Source organism: Salmo salar, chromosome 10 (assembly GCF_965601325.2).
Source record: "Salmo salar chromosome 10, fSalSal1, whole genome shotgun sequence".
In the NCBI taxonomy this organism is placed as follows: domain Eukaryota; kingdom Metazoa; phylum Chordata; class Actinopteri; order Salmoniformes; family Salmonidae; genus Salmo; species Salmo salar.
In genome coordinates this window covers 81,382,031-81,403,691 of record NC_138300.1, presented here as the reverse complement: position 1 = coordinate 81,403,691, position 21,661 = coordinate 81,382,031, and the positions used below count along the sequence as shown (strand labels likewise).

The window sequence follows — 21,661 nt, the reverse complement described above, 5'->3', positions numbered from 1 at the left end:
ACAAAACCCAAAAGGAAAATGACAACTTATATATGATCCCCAATCAGAGACAACGATAGACAGCTGCCTCTGATTGGGAACCACACTCTGCCCAAAACAAAGAAATAGAAAACATAGACTTTCCCACCCGAGTCACACCCTGACCTAACCAAACATAGAGAAATAATAAGGATCTCTAAGGTCAGGGCGTGACAGGTGGAGAGAACCAGGAAACTAATAACAAAAGCAGAAAAGGAAAAGATACTGCTAGCCGAGGAACTGTGTTTGAAAACTGAACAATTAAAAGAAATGGCAAAAACTTATGATGACGAATGAGCACAAACTCTTGAACAAAATCGTCTTCTACAGGAACAAAATCATCTTCTACAGGAACAACTCGATGTAGCCAAAAATAAATAAGACAAAGTCCACGCCAAACTAGATAAATCTGACGAGTTAGCTACAAACAGGAGCACGCAACTTGATAACATGCATGCAGTTTTGATGTAATGATGTATTTGGTATTTTAGCTGTTGCAAAAGCAGCAGCTACTCTTCCTGGGGTCCACACAATACATCAAACATAATACAGAATGACATAATACAGAAAATCAATAGACAAGAACAGCTCCAGGACAGAACTACATACCTTTTTTAAAAAGGCACACGTAGCCTACATGTCAATGTATACACACAAACTATCTAGGTCAAATAGGGGAGAGGCTTTGTGCCGTGAGGTATTGCATTATCTGTTTTTTGAAACCAAGTTTGCTGTTTATTTGAGCAATATGAGATGGAAGGAAGTTCCATGCAATAAGGGCTCTATATAATATTGTACGTTTTCTTGAAAGAATAAAAAATAAAACGGAAAGGATGCATGTTTTGGAATATTTTTCATTCTTCCTTCTTTTCGCTCTGTCATTTAGGTTAGTATTGTTGATCAGTCCTCAGTTTTCTCCTTTCACAGCGATTAAACTCTGTAACAGTTTTTTTTTTCTGGCTGGATTGGGGACGGTGTCAGCTGGGATGCTACCGGACGTAGTTCAGGTGAGGTACTGATAAATTGCATGGTGTGTTTATTTGTTGATCTGTTATTTCATTGTATATGGGCGTGTACTGTATTGTGTTTTAGTGTGGTGCATGGTATGTTTATGTATTGTATTGTGTGTCTGAATATTGATCTATTGCATTGTCTACTGGTCTGTCTAGTAGTGTATTGTGTGTTGGTGTGTACACTGCATTGTGTGTCAGTTTATTACAGGGCTCTCCAACCCTGCTCCTTGAGAGCTACCATCCTGTAGGTTTTCATTCCAACCCTAATCCAACTGTAATCCCTAACCCTAATCTAGCGCACCTATTTCTAATAATTAGTTGGTTTAAAAGATTAATCAGGTTATTACATCTGGAGTTGGAGTGACAGGAGGGTAGCTCTCCAGGAACAGGGTTGAAGAGCCCTGGTCGAATGCATGTTATGTTGGTGTATTCAACTGTTTGTGTGGTGTTGTGGCAGCATTGGGAGGTGTCACAGAGATCTTCATCCTGGTGCCAGTTGCTATAAAACCTTCACACTTCTGGCGAGGCTTTCCGCTACTTATTGGAACATTGCTGAAGGTACATGCTTCCATTCAGCCACAAAAGCATTAGTGATGTCGGGCACTGATGTTGGGTGATTAGGCCTGGATCGCAGTCAGCGTTCCAATTCATCCCAAAGGTGTTTGTTTCGGTTGAGGCTCTGTGCAGGCCAGTCAAGTTCTTCCACACCGATCTCGACAAACCATTTCTGTATGGACCTCGCTTTGTGCACATGGGCATTGTCTTGCTGAAACAGGAAAGGGCCTTCCCCAAACTGTTGCCACAAAGTTGAAGCTCTAGAATGTAATTGTATGCTGTAGCATTAAGATTTCCCTTCACAGGAACTAAGGGGCCTAGCCCGAACCATGAAAAACAGCCCCAGACCATTATTCCTCCTCCACCAAACTTTACAGTTGGCACTATGCATTGGAGCAGGTAGTGTTCTCCTGTTATCTGCCAAACCCAGATTCATCCGTCGGGCTGTCAGATGGTGAAGCGTGGTTCATCACTCCAGAGAACGCGTTGGCATTGCACATGGTGATCTTAGGCTTGTGTGCGGCTGCTCGGCCATGGAAACACATTTCATGAAGCACCCGACGAACAGTTCTTGTACTGACATTGCTTCCAGAGGCAATTTGGAACTCGGTAGTGAGTGTTGCAACCGAGGACAGGCGATTTTTATGCACTACAAGCTTCAGCACTTGGCGATCCTGTTCTGTGAGCTTGTGTGGCCTACCACTTCACGGATGAGCCGTTGTTACTCCTAGAAGTTTCCACTTTACAGTAACAGCACTTACAGTTGACCGGGGCAACTCTAGCAGGGCAGAAATGTACGAACTGACTTGTTGGAAAGGTGGCATCCTATGACAGTGCGACATTGAAAGTCACTGAGCTCTTCAGTAAGGCCATTCTAATGCCAATGTTTGTCTATGGAGATTACATGGCTGTGTGCTCGATTTTATACACCTGTCAGCAACGGGTGTGGCTGAAATAGCCAAATCCACTAATTTGAAGGGGTGTCCATATACTCTTGTGCATATATAGTGTACCATACTGACCTTGGGAGGCCCAGGTTGTAAATTACAGCTTTAACACCTAGCTAGGTATTTGCAGCAACGGACGAATACCAACACTAGTTTAAAAACACAATTTATCCCTATCCTCACATCACCTCATTGTCCTACATAGGTTCATGCATGCCAATTCCTCCCTGCAATAAGGCCCTCTTCACTAGCATCTTAGTGTGAGACTGCAGTTGCTATAGGGAAGGTGCGTCTTTCTACATACCATGCCCTCTCTATCACGGGGGCACGCGTGTATCCATTAATCGTTATTACTAATGACTATTTACCATATTGAATACAGCTGCGGGATTCCTGCAAAAGCCTGCATGCTCTTTCTGTCTATGGGACACAGAACATTCAGCAAAGAGACCAGGAAACAACTAAAACTGTAGGTTTCTTCCATCTTAGAGACCTTTTGGTTGCAAAATAATTTTATGACTCAAATAAAACCAATGCTTAAAATCTGCGAGACAGACCAGACTCTGTAGAGCTTGTGATCAAGGACAGTCAAATCAATTATTAATGTGGTTTTATATTTTGAATGCTGGTTAGGGAAAGTTGTACAACTGAATGCCTTCAACTGAAATGTGTTTTCTGCATTTAACCCAAGCCCTCTGAATCAGAGAGGTGGGTTAACTGCCTTGCTCAGCGACAGGACAACAGATTTTTACCTTGTCAGCTTGGGGATTCAATCCAGCAACCTTTCGGTTACTGGCCAAATGCTCGAACCACTAGGCTACCTGCTGCCCCTAGGTTACTTCCTGGTTGGTCCAGATACCAGACACGTATAAACTCTATTTCAACAATTTCAACTTCACCATCTGTGTTTACGGGTTCATTTTAATTTACCACTGGATATAAGGGGGAAGTGAATAATGCCACTGAAGGCTATTTCGTTCCCTGTGCCTTCCCCCAGTCTGCTGCTTCTCCCAGCTGTAACCACATTGCTTTCATTTGTGCACCTCTTTGCTCCTCAATTCATGCACCTTGGTTGGAGAGCCATGCAACTCTGAATAGTTGACTGAACCACACTCGACTATGTCCTCCCAGGGATGATCGTGGTGGGAGTGATCATCGGCTCCAAGAGGATAAGCATCAACCCAGACAATGTGGCCACACCCATTGCTGCCAGCTTCGGTGACCTCATCACCCTGGCCTGCCTCAGCCAGGGGCACTATGAATGCATAGGTGAGGGGAGAGTGCAGCAGGCATAGAGAAGAGGAAGGACGGGGGGTGGGTAGTTGATAGGGGCAGTGAGAAAGAGAGAGAGGTTTAGGTCACTAGGGGGCAGTCTGGCCCATTTACTGGAGAGTCATAGCTACATTTATGGCTCTGACACTAGTCTGTCCAGCTATCAACTGTGTTTGTTTAGCAAGTATGTCTGCTCCTCTCTGTCTCCACAGAGTATTATCCCTATGTGTCTGATCTGCCTCTGCCTGACCCATCTGTGGGTGGTCGTCTCCTTCAGAAACCCAGCCAGTTGCATTCTACTCTACACAGGCTGGGAACCAATCATCACTGCCATGGTCATCAGCAGATCTGCTACCCTGTTCCGTGCCCATGAAGTCCAGTCACAGCATTCGAATCTTGTGAACTTCATGGAAATACCATGCTTCAATTTATTTTTTTCTCTACTATCGGAGGACTCATCCTGAACACAACTGTATCAGACCTGAACATGGTGGGAATTTATTTATTTGACCTTTATTTAACTAGGCAGGTCAGTTAATAACAAATTCTTATTTTCAATGACGGCCTAGAAACAGTGGATTAACTGCCTTGTTCAGGGGCAGAACGACATATGGTATCATATGGAATGATAGTCTACACGCCAGTTATGAATAGTAAGACGGGGAGCTGGGTTTTTAGGAGCACACATTCAGGATCCTTCAAGAAAATGGTAAGTCATAATGCATATGATCATTGTGTCTCTCCTCCTCATCTCAATCTCGGCGTTGGGGGGAACTTGGGAGAGGTGCCTGAGGATCAAAGGAGCTGCTACAACCCCTGCAGGACCTTTTGTGGCTCAGGTAATGACACACACATGACCAATCCCTTTAACATGCATGTGAACACAAAATTAATTAAATCTTCTGTTGTCAGTGTATTTTACCTGTCAGTTTAACCACCTCTACCTCTCTGACAAGAGCCAATCATCGCTCTGCCCAGGTGCTGCTCCTGTCTATCACCTTATTAGCTGCAGCCCTTCTACAGGTAAACCATGAAGCAAGAGAGATCAGTTAGGCCAATTCATGTGTCTCAGTAGTCATAAGTGGATTATTTCTCCTCTGCTCCTTCATTAACACTCATACTGAGTATACCAAACATTAAGAACACCTGATCTTTCCAAGACAGACTGACCAGGTGAAAGCTACTGTATGAACCCTTATGGATGTCTCTTGTTAAATCCACTCCAAATCAGTGTAGTTGAAGGGGCAAATTATTTTTAAGCCTTTTGAGACATGGAATGTGTATGTGTGCCGTTCAGAGGGTGAATGGGTAAGACAAAAGATTGAAGTGCCTTTGAACAGGGTATGGTAGTAGGTTTAAGTGTGTCAAGAACTGCAATGCTGCTGGGTTTTTCACGCTCAACGGGTTCCCGTGTGTATCAAGAATGGTCCACCACCCAATGGACATCTAGCCAACTTGACACAACTGTGGGAAGCATTGGAGTTAGCATGGACCAGCATCCCTGTGGAATGCTTTTGACACCTTGTAGTGTCCATACCCCGACGAATTGAGGCTGTTCTGAGGGCAAAAGGGGGGTGTTCTTAATGTTTGGTATAGTCAGTGTATACTATAATAAAGGGCTGACTCTCTCTCTCTTTTTCCCCCTTCCGTATATCTTCCTCAGTGTTGTCTTCTCTCAGGTCTTCACTCTGCTGTGTCTTGCTGACTGGATGGTCCATTGCCTGTGGCGGACGGGCAAGGACACAGACTGTTACTCCAGCCCCTACCTCACCGCTCTGGGGATCTATTGGGCACGGCCCTCCTCGCTCTGGCCTTCTTCCTGCTCTGGCTCATAGGGGAGCAGGTTCCCACTGGAGACTGACACCCTGGGTGCTTCATCTTATACTATTCTCCTTTCATTCTGCCTGGGTAAAAGTAGGCACGAAACATGGCAATGCCTTCAAATTATGGAGGTAACTCCACAGACAGTTGAGAAATTCTAAACATTCCCTTTACAAGTCAAATGTCTAATAAATTAATTTGAATTTATTCAGACGATTGTTTTGTGGTGTTGGACCTTCAGTTGGTTGAAATTTGAGACAATATCCACAGGAAAGTGTTATTAATCCAACTTCAAAATGCGGTTCTCTGCATGTGACAATCAAGATTTTTTTGCTCTTGCACATGACAAAAGTAACCGAAGTCTGCAGGTGTTTACATGGTTTTTCACATGTGCCAGGTTATATAAATTTAAACGGCAGTACAGGCGCTCTAAAAAGTCAGATAAACAATACTTTTTTGTGGATATTTTGTCTCAAATTTCGACTGGCTGAAGGACCAACCACACAGACAACCGGTAAAGTTCAAATACTGAACAAAAATATAAACGCAACATGCAATGCAAATTAAAAGAATTTTACAGAGTTAGTTGATATAAGTCAATTTAAATAAATTCATTAGGTCCTAATCTATGGATTTCACGACTGGGAATACAGATATGCTTCTGGTCACAGGTAGGGGCCTGGATCAGAAACAGTCAGTATCTGGTGTGATCACCATTTGCCTCATGCAGCGCGACATCTCCTTCGCATAGAGTTGATCAGGCTGTTGACTGGCTCTTGGATGGCGTCTTGCCATCCAGGACCTCTATACCAGGCGGTGTCAGAGGAAGGCCATAAAAATTGTCTAAGACTCCAGCCACCCTAGTCATAGACTGTTCTCTCTGCTACCGCACGGCAAGCAGTACTGGAGCACCAAGTCTAGGTCCAAGAGGCTTCTAAACCGCTTCTACCCCCAAGCCATAAGACTCCTGAACATCTAATCAAATGGCTACCCAGACTATTTGCATTGCCCCCCTTCCCCGCTTCTACGCTGCTGCTACTCTCTGTTATTATCTATGCATAGTCACTTTAATAACTCTACCTACATGTACATATTACCTCAAATACCTCGACAAACCAGTACCCCCTGTATATAGCCTCGCTATTGTTATCTTACCGCTGCTCTGTAATTATTTATTACTTTTATTTCTTACTTTTTTAAAGTATTTTCTTAAAACTGTATTGTTGGTTAAGGGCTTGTAAGTAAGCATTTCACTGTAAGGTCTACACCTTGTTGTATTCGGCGCATGTGACAAATAACATTTAATTTGATTGTGGAATGTTGTCCCACTCCTTTAAAAAAAAAATCTTCTTATTTATTTATTTGTACCCCTTTTTCTCCCCAATTTTGTGGTATCCAATTGGTAGTTACAGTCTTGTCAGTTGGGGAGTTGCAGCGATGAGACTCGGGAGCGGTGAAGGTCAAGAGCCATGCGTCCTCCCGAAGCACGACCCAACCAAGCCGCACTGCTTCTTGACACAATGCCCATTTAACCCGGAAGCCAGAAAACCAATGTGTCAGAGGAAACATCGTACACCTGGCGACCGTGTCAGCGTGCACTGCGCCCGGCCCGCCACAGGAGTTGCTAGTGCGCGATGGAACAAGGACATCCCTGCCGGCCAAACCCTCCCCTAACCCGGACGACACTGGGCCAATTGTGCACCTCCCCATGGGTCTCCTGGTCACGACAGAGCCTGGACTCGAACCCAGAATCTCTAGTTGCACAGCTAGCACTGCGATGCCTTGGTTGGGTTGTGTTTTGTGGTCCCGTGTGGCTCAGTTGGTAGAGCATGGTGTTTGCAACGCCAGGGTTGTGGGTTCGATTCCCACGGGGGACCAGTATGGAGAAAAAATGTATGAAATGTATGCATTCACTACTGTAAGTTGCTCTGGATAAGAGTGTCTGCTAAATGATTAAAATGTAAATGTGCCTTAAACCACTGCACCACTTGGGAGGCCTGTCCCACTCCTTTTCAATGGCTGTGTGAAGTTACTGGATATTGGTCGGAAACTGGAACACGCTGTCGTACATGTCAATCCAGAGCATCCCAAACATACTGAATGGGTGACATGTCTGAGTATGCAGGCCATGGAAGAACTGGGACATTTTGAGCTTCCAGGAATTGTGTAAAGATCCTTGCGACATGGTGACGTGCATTATCATGCTGAAACATGAGGTGATGGCAGCAGATGAATGGCACGACAATGGGCCTCAGGATCTTGTCGTGGTATCTCTGAAGTTAAAATAGATTTTTGCTCTTCTCACTAATGGCAAATGGTTGAGCTTGTTTCTTTTTTCCCCATTTGCACAAAATACTTACTTGCCAGCTTGCAATATGGCATGGGGCATTATCCTGCTTTAAAAATCTATTCACAGGTGGATACACTGCTGCCATGAAGGGATGCACCTGATTGGCAATGATGTACTTCCCAAGTACTTCTCTGCCGCTGCCACCACAACCTCCTTTTCTGTGACTTTCCATCCATTTCTGAAGTACAATTGACAACCATGGCTATAAATGCTCAAAAGCCCACCATACTGAAGAACATATTCTTCATAATCACTCTCTCTGTCTCTGCCTACTCACAGGAATCCTCTCAGAATCCCTCACCCTGTACCCATCTTCCTCTACCACTCTTCACTGCTTCGGCACATAACACTTTTTGTACTACTCTAAACCTGGCAACGTCAATCTGCCTTTCTCTCACCGGACACCTCCTATCTCCAGCCCCATGGGCAACCCCTACAACTAACACACAACTTTCTCCACCGATGCCATACATTCCTTCGTCTCATGCCCTTCTGCACACTTCTATTTACTCAAAACATATTCCACTTTTCTCCCTTTTTTCTTGTCCACCATCTTGTCCTTCACCAGATCTTCCAGAAGGCTTGTGCAATCCCCACTCCATATTTATTCATAATATGGTCCATTTTCTTCATTTTTTTTTCTTGTTCGCGATCTTACGGTGTGTCTAAACTCCAGTCCCTCTCAATCTCTTCTTCACAATCCACGTCTCAATTGTCTCAAGGCATCTGTCTCCTCCCCTTCATCTACACTGACTGAAGTGGATTTAACAGGTGACATCAATAAGGGATCATTGCTTTCACATGGTCAGTCTATGTCAAGGAAAAAACAGGCATTCCTAATGTTTTGTACACATGTATATTTTTATTATTTTATAAAATGGCATCTAGTGGTCTTTTTGGGTACTGCAGATTATCACAGGTGTGTAATTATTTCTACCCACAGCAATAATTACACATCTGATAATCTGCAGTACCCAAAAATACCACTAGATGCCATTTTATAAAATAATACAATCTCACGTAAAATATATAAAATAATGAAAGATGATTTTAAAATAAAATATTTACTGACCAAGCTGTAAAACATTATCCTAAATATAAACCATCAACTTAGTAAATAACATTGGTGTTTATTATGAGGCCTCAGGTTTCAGCATGAAATATCCTTCTTTTTTTTACACACTTATTTATTTTGCTATGTCCAAATGTCTTTGTTGTAAATGTTTTGGCACCAAACTGGTGGCAGTTATGAAAAAAGTGAATAGTTGGAAGAGTTTCAGTTAATTGAAAAGAATGCCATTGTTGATTAGATACTTTTTTCATTAATTATGCTATTTTCTCTTGAACCATATGTTCTATCCCCTATAAACTAATTGACACATATATATATATATATATATATATATATATATATAAAAATAGCATATGTATTTTTTTTTAAAGTGAATAAAGTCTAAATTACCAAAGTTACCATACCCTAATTTTGACAATGTGAGACAATAATATTGCAGTTACTTCCTCCCCTTATGAAAAAAGATTGCAGTCAGAGTGCCACATACAATGCAGTATAACTTTGGTTATAGTGAAGTATAATTGCTGTTATTCTACATTTACTGTGTCCAAAATATTACAGTCAATCTTTCTTTGTTAAGGGTTATTTGTGTGACTTGTTTTTTTATTATTTTTATTTGTGTGACTTGTCTTGCATTGTTTTGTGAGCTGAGAATGAGTCCAACAAACTGTCTAGTGAATAATTTGTTTTTATTAAAAAGCTTGTTCTGCCTCTGCATCAATATGACGAGTAGCCTAATTTCCAGGTTGCTCCCCTAGCGGCAGAGTGAGATAGTGCTTTTGGGGCGCAGAGCTTCGCGCTGGGACTGGTTCTCTCGCAGCCATTTTCTGTCCAACCACACGGCCGTTTAGAGAAGCTAACCAACCAGGGCTGTATTGGAGGTTTGTGGCTGGCTCCGGCCAATGATTGCTATCCGATTTCGCTTTACCTCGAATCGAAATCTCCGCGTTTGACTGTTTCTTTTTATTTGATGGTAGTGTGAATGGGAATTAGCAGCGGGAAAGTAGAAATGAAGACTGCGAGTTGTTAAATTGCAGGACTCGCTAGTAAATGGTATCCTGCTATGGGTTCTCACGCACAGGCCCTCCAAACAAAGACTTGCTCAAAGAATTCCTAAAATCATATGTAGCTATGGTAATTGGCTATGTTAGGCATGGTGGTCAAACTGGTGAAGTCGACGGGACATCTTGAATATTGTTTAAACATGAAGAATTTTTCCAAATCGTGAGTTACTAATCGATTTAACAATGGTCATTAAATGGTGCGTTTTTTGATTTAGTATGAATGTGAGTTGGCTAGTACGAGCTAACATTAACGTTAGCTCTCCTTCCCATCTAGCTAGCGCATCTTGTTATCATAGCTAGTTATCTTAAGTAAAAATGCTAACTGTTCCGTCTCCGCGTATTTACCTCGACCTCAAAGTCGTCTCTGGGTTTTTGGCAAGTTCGCTTCGTCGACATAAGCCAGTTAACGTTATACTCGCTACTACTAGCCAACCAGTTAGCCATTGTATTTCCCCTCTGGCTAGTTGTCAGTCAACGCGGGAACAAAGAGAATGTTGCAGAGCCATGGGCTCTGGAAAAGTTAGCTGGGTAGCAAGCGGCTTATAGATTCATGACCATCCATGTCTGAATTAGTAACAAATCGTAGTTTTTATGCAACTGTATGTTAGATTCTCCATTCCATGCTAATGTGAATGTACTCTGTTTTAGCCGCGACTAGACAGCTGTACTCACAGATGGAACAACGAGACAGATATTTCACCGGATGTATAAATGTGAAGCATCCGCTTGGCGTTTCCATTCTAGTAGCGAGGGGATGGCGGTGTTGTGCCTAAAATCACCACCCTACCAGAATCCCCCCTTCTAATTTTGTGGCTAGAGTCAAATACTTTCTATAGAACACACTTCACGTCAGGAGAGGCAACCGAAATTAATAATGAATGTATGTGTGTTATATTAAACAGAGGGAGTAAAATGTTGGCAAGCAATAAATGGCTGAATTATTATCCTTACGCTTTCAAAAATACTAGTCGAGTAAGACATGGGAGAGATGACACATTCTAGCAGAGATTTAATTATAGACTAATACAAATCAGTAGCGGATTTAGGTAGGGGCGACATGGGCAGCCGCCCAGGGTGGCAACTTACCGGGGGCCCACCCGCACACGTGGCGCCCCCGGGTGCGGGTAGGCGCTGAAGTGGGGGGTTCGCCCAGGGCTCCATACAAGCTAGAACCGCCACATACACTTGAAACAAATAGCCAAACCGAAAACTGTAGACAAAAAAATGCTTTCTGCTACTAAGATCGGTGAAATGTAGGCTAAACTGACAACGGAGTGAAGAGCAGAAATCTCAACTAGCAATCAAGTCGCAGCATTGAAGAACGTGAAGGGGGGGAGATTTTCGACAACACCGGCAGTGGGAGATGGATTTTGGCCGACATTCTGCTAATGTTCTAATCGATTAAACATTTGATCTCAATACAGTTTTCTTATTGCAAAACTAAAATATGTTACTTACAGAGTGAACAAAGTTTTGTAAACTTTACCTTTTTCAAACGATTTAAAAAGTTGCGTTGTTTAGGAATGCGAAGACAAATTGAGTTATTTCACATGCGTTCCCTAATGGAAATATGCAAATGTTCGCTAGAATGTGCCAATAGGATCTCGGTAGCTCGTCCTTGACTCTGCCCACCTTGCTTGTTCTGTCCACTGACTCCATTTCAAACGACAGGCTGTGGTCTTTGTATAGTTATACAAATCTTTGGCTACAACAACCTATGCTTTCTTCTTTGGTATCATTGCGTTCGCACATTTTGTTTGTGCATGCAGCCTCCTACTGTGCTGTAGTGTGTGTTCAGTCACGTTACATTTGTGATATCAAAAGGAAGGGGGATTAAAAATCCACTACCCCATTCCAGAACTATGCAAACAGCCTGGGAGGACGGGACACCACCACTCAACGCACCCTGTAACTCTTCTGAAGTCAAATCTCATAAACAGTACCAGTCAAAAGTTTGGATACCTACTCATTCTCAGGGTTTTTCTTTATTTTTACTATTTTCTACATTGTAGAATAATAGTGACGACATCAAAGCTATGAAATAACACATGGAATCATGTAGTAACCAAAAAAGTGTTAAACAAATCAAAATATATTTTATATTTGAGATTCTTCAAAGTAGCCACCATTTGCCTTGATGACAGCTTTGCACACTCTTGGCATTCTCTCAACCAGCTTCATGAGGAATGCTTTTCCAACAGTCTTGAAGGAGTTCCTACATATGCTGAGCACTTGTTGACTGCTTTTCCTTCACTTTGTGGTCTAACACATCCCAAACCATCTCAATTGGGTTGAGGTCTGGGTGATTGTGGAGGCCAGGTCATCTGATGCAGCGCTCCATCACTCTCCTTGGTCATATAGCCTTTACACAGCCTGGAGGTTTGTTGGGTCATTGTCCTGTTGAAAAACAAATGATAGTCCCAGTAAGCGCAAACCAGATGGGATGGTGTATCGCTGGAGAATGCTGTGGTAGTCATGCTGGTTAAGTGTGCCTTGAATTCTAAATAAATCACTGACAGTGTCACCAGCAAAGCACCATCACACCACTCCTCCATGCTTCACGGTGGGAACCACAAGTGCAGAGATCATCCGTTCATCTACTCTACTTCTCACAAAGACATGGCGGTTGGAACCAAAAATCTCAAATGTGGACTCATCAGACCAAAGGACACATTTCGACCGGTCTAAGGTCCATTGATCGTGTTCCTTGGCCCAAGCAAGTGGTGTCCTTTTAATAGTGGTTTCTTTGCACAAATTTGACCATGAAGGCCTGATTCACGCAGTCTCTTCTGAACAGTTGCTGTTGAGATGTGACTGTTACTTGAACACTGAAGCATTTATTTGGGCTGTGATTTTTGAGGTTGGTAACTCTAATGAACTTATCCTCTGCAGCAGAGGTAACTCTGGGTCTTCCTTTCCTGTGGCGGTCGTCATGAGAGCCAGTTTCATCATAGCACTTGATGTTGTTTGCGACTGAACGTTCAAAGTTGTTGACATTTTCTGGATTGACTAAACTTCGTTTTAATGTAATGATGGACTGTCATTTCTCTTTTCTTATTTGAGCTGTTCTTGCCAAAGTATGGACTTGGTCTTTTACCAAATAAGGCTATGTTCTGTATACCACCCCTATCTTGTTACAACACAAGTGATTGGCTCAAACGCATTAAGAGGGAAAGAAATTACACAAATTAACTTTTAACAAGGCACACCTGTTAATTGAAATGTATTCCAACTGACTACCTTATGAAGCTGGTTGAGAGAATGCCACCAGTGTGCAAAGCTTTCAAGGCAAAGGGTGGCTACTTTGAAGAATCTCAAATATAAAATATATTTTGATTTGTTTAACACTTTTTTGGTTACTACATGATTCCATGTGTTATTTCATAGCTTTGATGTCGTCACTATTATTCTACAATGTAGAAAATAGTAAAAAATAAAGAACAACCTTTGATGTGGTGTTGAGTTGGTGTTTCCAACTTTTGACTGGTACTGTACCTAATACTTATCTGCAGCTGCCACCACCTCTATTTTCTTCAATTTAAGTTCCATTGCTGCGGTACAATTGATAAGCCATTGCTATGAACAATAAGAAGCCAAACTTACTGAAGCATAAATCACTCGTTGGCTTATCCCTTTGTGCTGGCACAAATCTACTCACACCCTTGACCCATCCTCTAATTTCTTCACTGCCTCAGCATACAACAACTTCTACACTACTGACTCTAGCCACCTCAACCTGCCTCTCTCACACCGAACACTTCCGATCCCCAGCAACATTGGCACTCCTACAGTTGACACACACAACTTTATCCTCCGAAACTACACAATCCTCTATCCCATGCCTTCCTGCACACTTCCCACATATTGCAAACTCCCTCCTTCAAACTGCTGCTACATGACCATAAACGTTGCACCTGAAACAGCTCAGTGGATTTGGCACAAAAGCTCTAACCGGATAACAGATATATCCTAACATGACTTTGTCAGGTAGAGATTCTGACACCTCATAAGGACTGCCGGTGGCTCCTCTGTTTCACCACCCTCCCCACCGGGTTTGCGTCGCACCAAACAGCGTGGGCGTCGCACCAAACAGCGTGGGCGTCGCACCAAACAGCGCGGGCGTCGCACCAAACAGCGCGGGCGTCGCACCAAACAGCGCGGGCGTCGCACCAAACAGCGCGGGCGTCGCACCAAACAGCGCGGGCGACGCAAATTCCAAGGAGCTTGTACTTCAATTGCTCCACCTTCACACTTAACACTACCCCAGAAATCCCTGCTTTCAATGATACCCTGTTCCTAAGATCAAAGTAAGAAACCGATCTTGACCCAAGTTGTGTGACACGGAGTGCCTGCTCCCTCTGATTAGAAGAAACAAACAAATATCACAAGTCCACTACAGGTTACCTTCACTGATTCAACTGCACCCAACTCGTTTCTCACCCACCCTGAAGCCACATGGATCAGCCCAAGGGAAAGGTCCACTTTCTCCAAAAATGTCACTCCTGGTGGACCAGATTCTTCTTTATCAAGTCCAATGATGCTAAGCTTGGGTTCCAAGCCCTTCACAACACCTTCCACCTCACTTAATTTACCCTCATGCACTTCTATTGCCCCTCCAGAACTCGGTCCAGCACACGGCTCATTCTGTTTGCACTTCACAACACCAATCTACTTCGACACCCCATTCATTGTTATCGCCGTCTTCCTCTTTTTGTGCCTCCATTCCTCGTCAGAAATTCATGTTTCTGTGTCCATGCCCCAATATTCCTGATCTTGTTCCATGATTCCCATGTAGCACCATTCAGCTCAAGACCACTTGTTTCATGCCAACTAACAACCTCAAGATGTCCTTCGCCTCCGCCTGCCAAGCACTGCTTTCCCGCAGTTATTTTAATATTACGACGATGGTAATCACAACCCGGTAGTGCCGCGTGGGAGTTGAGTTGTCGACATTAGCTAGTTCCTTCCCCCATCATAACATTAACAGAACTGCGGGAAAGCAGTGCTTGGCAGGTGGGGGCGAAAAACACTGTACCGGTGTCCCCTAGCCTCGCTAGCTAGAAGCCTCCTTTGGTGTTTTTTTTTTTTGTGGTTGGCATTGGTGCATTACTGCAAGCTACTGTGCTGGAGTGTGGCCCAGAGACAGAGCTAGCAGCCTCAATGGCAGTGGACACGGCATGTGTCGTGGAAATATTCAGTCAATAATATTTCTCAAATACCAGATAGACTTTATACGAAGTAACACAAGCCGAGCTGGTTCATGAAGCAACTGCCTTTCCAGCCGTGGCGCACACTTTTTATATAGTTTTCATCCTTACGTCACACACATAGTAACTCCTCTTTATGTTAATGCTCATCCCCTCTGGCATTTAGCCACCATTATCTTTTTGCCTTGCACTCATTTTAGCTTGGTTTCACATTAGGTCATAGATTCCATTGGTGGCGTAACCACAGCGACAGTAAACATTAGGTCATAGCAATGGTACAAAAATAAACAGACATGCAGACTACCAAGACAGGTGCATGTCTAATGATGCCTAATGACCTAGACACACATATGGAGTGCACTTATTCTTACTACTCTAAGATGTCACACATGTACTGGAAAGTTCCCAATACTTGTAGTTAGTGACATATATAGTGGGTGCAGCATATAGTAACTGCAGTCTGCAGATAGACATTATTGCATGAATGCCCTAAAAATAACTGAGTTATAACTTCTGTCTGTTTACAGATGGACGGCGACAGTTCAACCACCGACGCCTCTCAGTTGGGAATGTCAGGGGAGTACATGGCAGGAAGCCACTACGTTCTTCAGTCACAGGACGGTGGGTGGTGGAACTCACCGCACAGACTAAGCACCCCTAATCAGCAACACCCTCTTTTCCGACATCCACAATCCCTTGGTCATAATAACTTGGGTGCCCAATGATGCTGGACACAATCAGAGCACCCCTATATAAACAAAGATACTGACATGGCACTACCACCTTTCACAAGCCCAACGATGCTTCACAAATAACCAGGCTTACATATACTGTAGTAATCATAAATTATCAGGCTTGACATGAACCAAGTCACATGTAGATTCTATCTAGATAGAAGTAGAGAAGATTTGTTTAGGCACAATGTGGTGTTGAATAGGGATCTAACATGCCCCTCTCCCTCACAGATGATGGGGATGAGAGCCTGCATGACCATGAGGAAGGCAACGGCAGCAAGGAAAACTTCCGTGAGCAGGACATCTACCTCCCCATCGCTAACGTGGCTCGCATCATGAAGAACGCCGTCCCACAGACAGGAAAGGTATGGATTCAAATCAAATGTTATTTATCACGTGGCGAATACAGCTGGTGTAGACTTTACAGTGCACTGCTTGCTTACGAACCTTTTCCAACGATGCGGAGGTTACAAAATAAAATAGTAACTAACACGAGGAATAAAATAAAATACACAGGAATGGAGCTATATACAGGAAGTACCAGTACCAGATCAACGTGCAGAGGTACTTGAGGTAGATATGCACATGAAGGCAAGGTAGTGACAAGGCATTCGGATAGATAATAATAAGAGTAAAATGGAAACAGAGTAGCAGCAGCAAATTATGAGTGTAAAAGTGTGCGTGTTTGTGTTGTCTTAGGGTTGGGCGGTATACCGTATTTTACGATATAACGGTATTGATGCACGGCCCGGTGTGGTGGAATATTCTAATCAAGTGAGAGAGACTTTGTCATTTCTTCAAACAATCATCTTTGTTAAAAATCGATTAAGGGGGATCATAAGCCACTCGGGGTTCATCCTATCATTATCTGCACTGGGGCCTATTGTCTTAACCCCACCTTGGCTTAGTTTTCCAGATGCCAGGATGATTTTGAGACAATGAAGGATTATGTTATACTCCCCCAGGCTCAGTTAGACCACAGGCTCAGTCAGACCACACGGATGAGAAAGTTAAAAAAAACCTAAAGTATTGCATAAAACAACAATTCGTTGCGTAAACAGTATTATAACATTATCTTGTCATTTTTCTCTCACACCAGTTTGGGTTTTTACTAGAGGTCGACCGATTAATCGGAATGACAGATTAATTAGGGCCGATTTCAAGTTTTCATTACAATCGGTAATCAGCGTTTTTGGACACCGATTATGGCCGATTACATTGCACTCCACGAGGAGACTGCGTGGCAGGCTGACTACCTGTTATGCGAGTGCAGCAAGGAGCCAAGGTAAGGTGCTAGCTAGCATTAAACTTATAAAAAGCAATCAATCTTAACATAATTGCTTGTTAACTACACATGGTTGATGATATTACTAGTTTATCTAGCGTATCCTGCGTTGCATATAATCGATGCAGTGCCTGTTAATTTATCATTGAATCACAGCCTACTTCGCCAAACGGGTGATTTAACAAGCGCATTCGCGAAAAAAGCACTGTCGTTGCACCAATGTGAACCTAACTATAAACATCAACGCCTTTCTTAAAATCATTACACAAGTATATATTTTTAAACCTGCATATTTAGTAAATATTTCCTGCTAACATGAATTTCTTTTAACTAGGGAAATTGTGTCACTTCTCTTGCGTTCTGTGCAACAGAGTCAGGGTATATGCAGCAGTTTGGGTCGCCTGGCTCGTTGCGAACTGTGTGAAGACCATTTCTTCCTAACAAAGACAGCCAACTTCGCCAAACGGGGGATGATTTAACAAAAGCTCATTTGCGAATAAAGCACAATTGTTGCACGAATGTACCTAACCATAAATGTCAATGCCTTTCTTAAAATCAATACACAGAAGTATATATTTTTAAAACTGCATATTTAGTTAAAAGAAATTAATGTTAGCAGGCAATATTAACTAGGCAAATTGTGCCACTTCTCTTGCGTTCATTGCACGCAGAGTCAGGGTATATGCAAATGTTTGGGCCGCCTGGCTCGTTGCAAACTAATTTGCCAGAATTTTACATAATTATGACATAACATTGAAGGTTGTGCAATGTAACAGCAATAATTACACTTATGGATGCCACCCGTTAGATAAAATACAGAATGGTTCCGTATTTCACTGAAAGAATAAACGTTTTGTTTTCGAAATGATAGTTTCCGGATTTGACCATATTAATGACCTAAGGCTCGTATTTCTGTGTGTTATTATAATTAAGCCTATGGTTTGATAGCGCAGTCTGACTGAGCGGTGGTAGGCAGCAGCAGGCTCGTAAGCTTTCATTCAAACAGCACTTTCCTGCATTTGCCAGCAGCTTTTCGCAATGCGTTGCGCTGTATATGACTTCAAGCCTATCAACTCCCGAGATTACGCTGGCAATACTAAAGTACCTATTAGAACATCCAATAGTCAAAGGTATATGAAATACAAATGGTATAGAGAGAAATAGTCCTATAATAACTACAACCTAAAACTTCTTACCTGGGAATATTGAAGACTCGTGTAAAAGGAACCACCAGCTTTCATATGTTCTGACAAGGAACTTAAAAGTTAGCTTTTTTACATGGCACATATTGCACTTTTACTTCTCCAACACTTTGTTTTTGCATTATTTAAACCAAATTAAATGTTTCATTATTTATTTGATACTAAATAGATTTTATTGATGTATTATATTAAGTTAAAATAAGTGTTCATTGTTCATTCTTTATTGTTGTAATTGTCATTATTACAAATATATACCTAAAAATCGTCTGATTAATCGGTATCGGCTTTTTTGGGTCCTCCAATAATCGGTATCGGCGTTGAAAAATCATAATCGGTCGACCTCTAGTTTTTACCTTATCTTCTATAACGGTATTTGAATGGTGAATGCAGCACATGCAACAATGTTGATGACAACTGTTAGTTTTTACTCTGTTTATTTAGAACCTAACGGACAACTAGGAAAAGCTCAAACCAAGTTTATTTACCCAATGGATCAGACAGCTGAACAGTGTGATGTCAATTCTACCTTTTAACTAATAATGAGGAGAGGCGAAATCAATAATCAATCAAGGTATTACTTTTATTAAAAACATATTATAATAAGGTGGCTGGTCGCACCACCCACGCAGGTGAAATGGAGTGAGCCTCCCTGTACAAAGAGTACAGGAGCATTTATATAGTCAAGTTACCCCATACAAGCATCTGCAAAACACGTGACCCTATGTACGTGTATGTGTGTGAGGGGAGACAACTGGGTGAAAATTTGTAAGTCGCTCTGGATAAGAGCGTCTGCTAAATGACTTAAATGTAAATGTAAAAGGTTGCCTCAGTCTGTCGCAACTGAGTGAGGATAAAGGGGCCAAAATGATAGGATGTCACTCCAGACATACTACCTCTAAAGGTAGCTCAACGGTTCCCTGAAGTTGGGCAAGCAAGCACCTTTGACTGACGGCCCAGATGATGTATGGTCGTACTGGTCACACACACACAAAACATGAATCTTTCGCCCAGAAACAGGCTCCAAACAGAACAGTAGCTCTATCGCTGACCTGACCTCAGCCCAAATTTCTCACTTCTCCCCAACTCACGGCTGTCATGTTGGCTTGTACCAGACCCTTCTCCTTTCCATAGGATACCTGATGTCTAACAATAACATGTTCTGACAGAATCTAAATGTTCTGCATTCCCCTCTCTCCCTCAGTACCATGAACAAGGATATTTCAAGTTTAGAAGTCAGAACCCATTACAACAATGCTGATTTCATTTAGCTTCTTAATATAAATCCACTAGCGTTCCATAATGACACTATTAGTTTGTATTTCTTACATCAGCAAACAGCTAGTTTGTCATTTCTTAGCAAGTTGCCCTAAATCTTTTGAAACGCTAATTGTTAGCTGCTAATGCTAATAATTAGCTACCTAGCTAATAAATGTACTGAGTAAGAGCAAACGTAGCTAGCTAATACAGCCTGAAAATACCAGTGATGGTGTAGACCTAAATCAACATGTTGTTTGTGCCACAGTATCTTCTTAACCTCTCTAGGCTAGGCGGGACGAATTCGTCCCACCTACGTAACAGCCACTGCTATCCTGTGGCGCGATTTTCAAAACCTTAAAAATCCTATTACTTCAATTTCTCAAACATATGACTATTTTACAGCCATTTAAAGACAAGACTCTCGTTAATCTAACCACACTGTCCGATTTCAAAAAGGCTTTACAACGAAAGCAAAACATTAGATTATGTCAGCAGAGTACCAAGCCAGAAATAATCAGACACCCATTTTTCAAGCCAGCATATAATGTCACCAAAACCCAGAAGACAGCTAAATGCAGCACTCACCTTTGATGATCTTCATCAGATGACAACCCTAGGACATTATGTTATACAATACATGCATGTTTTGTTCAATCAAGTTCATATTTATATCAAAAACCAGCTTTTTACATTAGCATGTGACGTTCAGAACTAGCATACCCCCCGCAAACTTCCGGGGAATTCGCTAACATTTTACTAAATTACTCACGATAAACGTTCACAAAAAGCATAACAATTATTTTAAGAATTATAGATACAGACCTCCTCTATGCACTCGATATGTCCGATTTTAAAATAGCTTTTTGGTGAAAGCACATTTTGCAATATTCTAAGTACATAGCCCAGGCATCACGGGCTCGCTATTTAGACACCCGGCAAGTTTAGCACTCACCATAATCATATTTACTATTATAAAAGTTTCATTACCTTTTGTTGTCTTCGTCAGAATACACACCCAGGACTGCTACTTCAATAACAAATGTTGGTTTGGTCCAAAATAATCCATCGTTATATCCGAATAGCGGCGTTTTGTTCGTGCGTTCCAGACACTATCCGAAATAGTAAAGAAGTGTCACGCGCAATTCGTGACAATAAAATTCTAAGTATTCCATTACCGTACTTCGAAGCATGTCAACCGCTGTTTAACCTGTTAGGGCTAGGGGGCAGCATTGACACGGCTGGATAAAAAACATACCCGATTTAATCTGGTTACCACTCCTACTCAGTAACTAGAATATCCATATACTTATTACATATGGATAGAAAACACCCTAAATTTTCTAAAACTGTTTGAATGGTGTCTGTGAGTATAACAGAACTCAAATGGCAGGTCAAAACCTGAGAGATTCCTTTACAGGAAGTGGCCTGTCTGACCATTTGTTGAACTTCTTTTCCATCTCTATCATTTACTAAGGTTCTCTGCTCTAACGTGACACTTCCCACGTCTTCCATAGGCTCTCAGAGCCCGGGAAAAAACAGAATGTCGTCATTCCAGCCCCAGGCTGAAACACATTATCGCCTTTCTCAAGTGGCCCATCAAGAGACACTAGCTTATGCGCGTGACCCCGACCGCCCCCGCCTTTGGGATTTTTTCCTCTGTTTGCCGAAAAGGAGATTCCCTGTCGGAATATTATCGCTTTTCTACGAGAAAAATGACGTAAAAATTGATTTTAAACAGCGGTTGACATGCTTCGACGTACGGTAATGGAATACTTAGAATTTTATTGTCAGGAATTGCGCCAAGCGCGTGACACTTCTTTACTATTTCGGATAGTGTCTGGAACGCACGAACAAAACGCCGCTA

At 42.3% G+C, this 21,661-nt stretch overlaps 1 protein-coding gene across 2 annotated transcripts in view; it reads left to right on the top strand.

Annotated features, from left to right (window-relative positions):
• The first annotated feature begins 9,820 nt into the window (after nucleotides 1-9,820).
• The window catches only part of LOC106561000 (nuclear transcription factor Y subunit beta), a 57,703-nt gene continuing 45,862 nt past the window's right edge, over nucleotides 9,821-21,661 (top strand). Inside the window, exons 1-3 of one of the 2 annotated variants that reach the window (XM_014124521.3) lie at nucleotides 9,821-9,929; nucleotides 15,847-15,940; nucleotides 16,285-16,418. In XM_014124521.3, the coding sequence (XP_013979996.1) occupies nucleotides 15,847-15,940; nucleotides 16,285-16,418 (228 nt within the window). In that variant the 5' untranslated portion in view covers nucleotides 9,821-9,929. Of the gene's footprint in view, nucleotides 9,930-9,979; nucleotides 10,273-15,846; nucleotides 15,941-16,284; nucleotides 16,419-21,661 lie in introns of those variants that run through there. The other variant, XM_014124522.3, reaches the window with a different exon arrangement.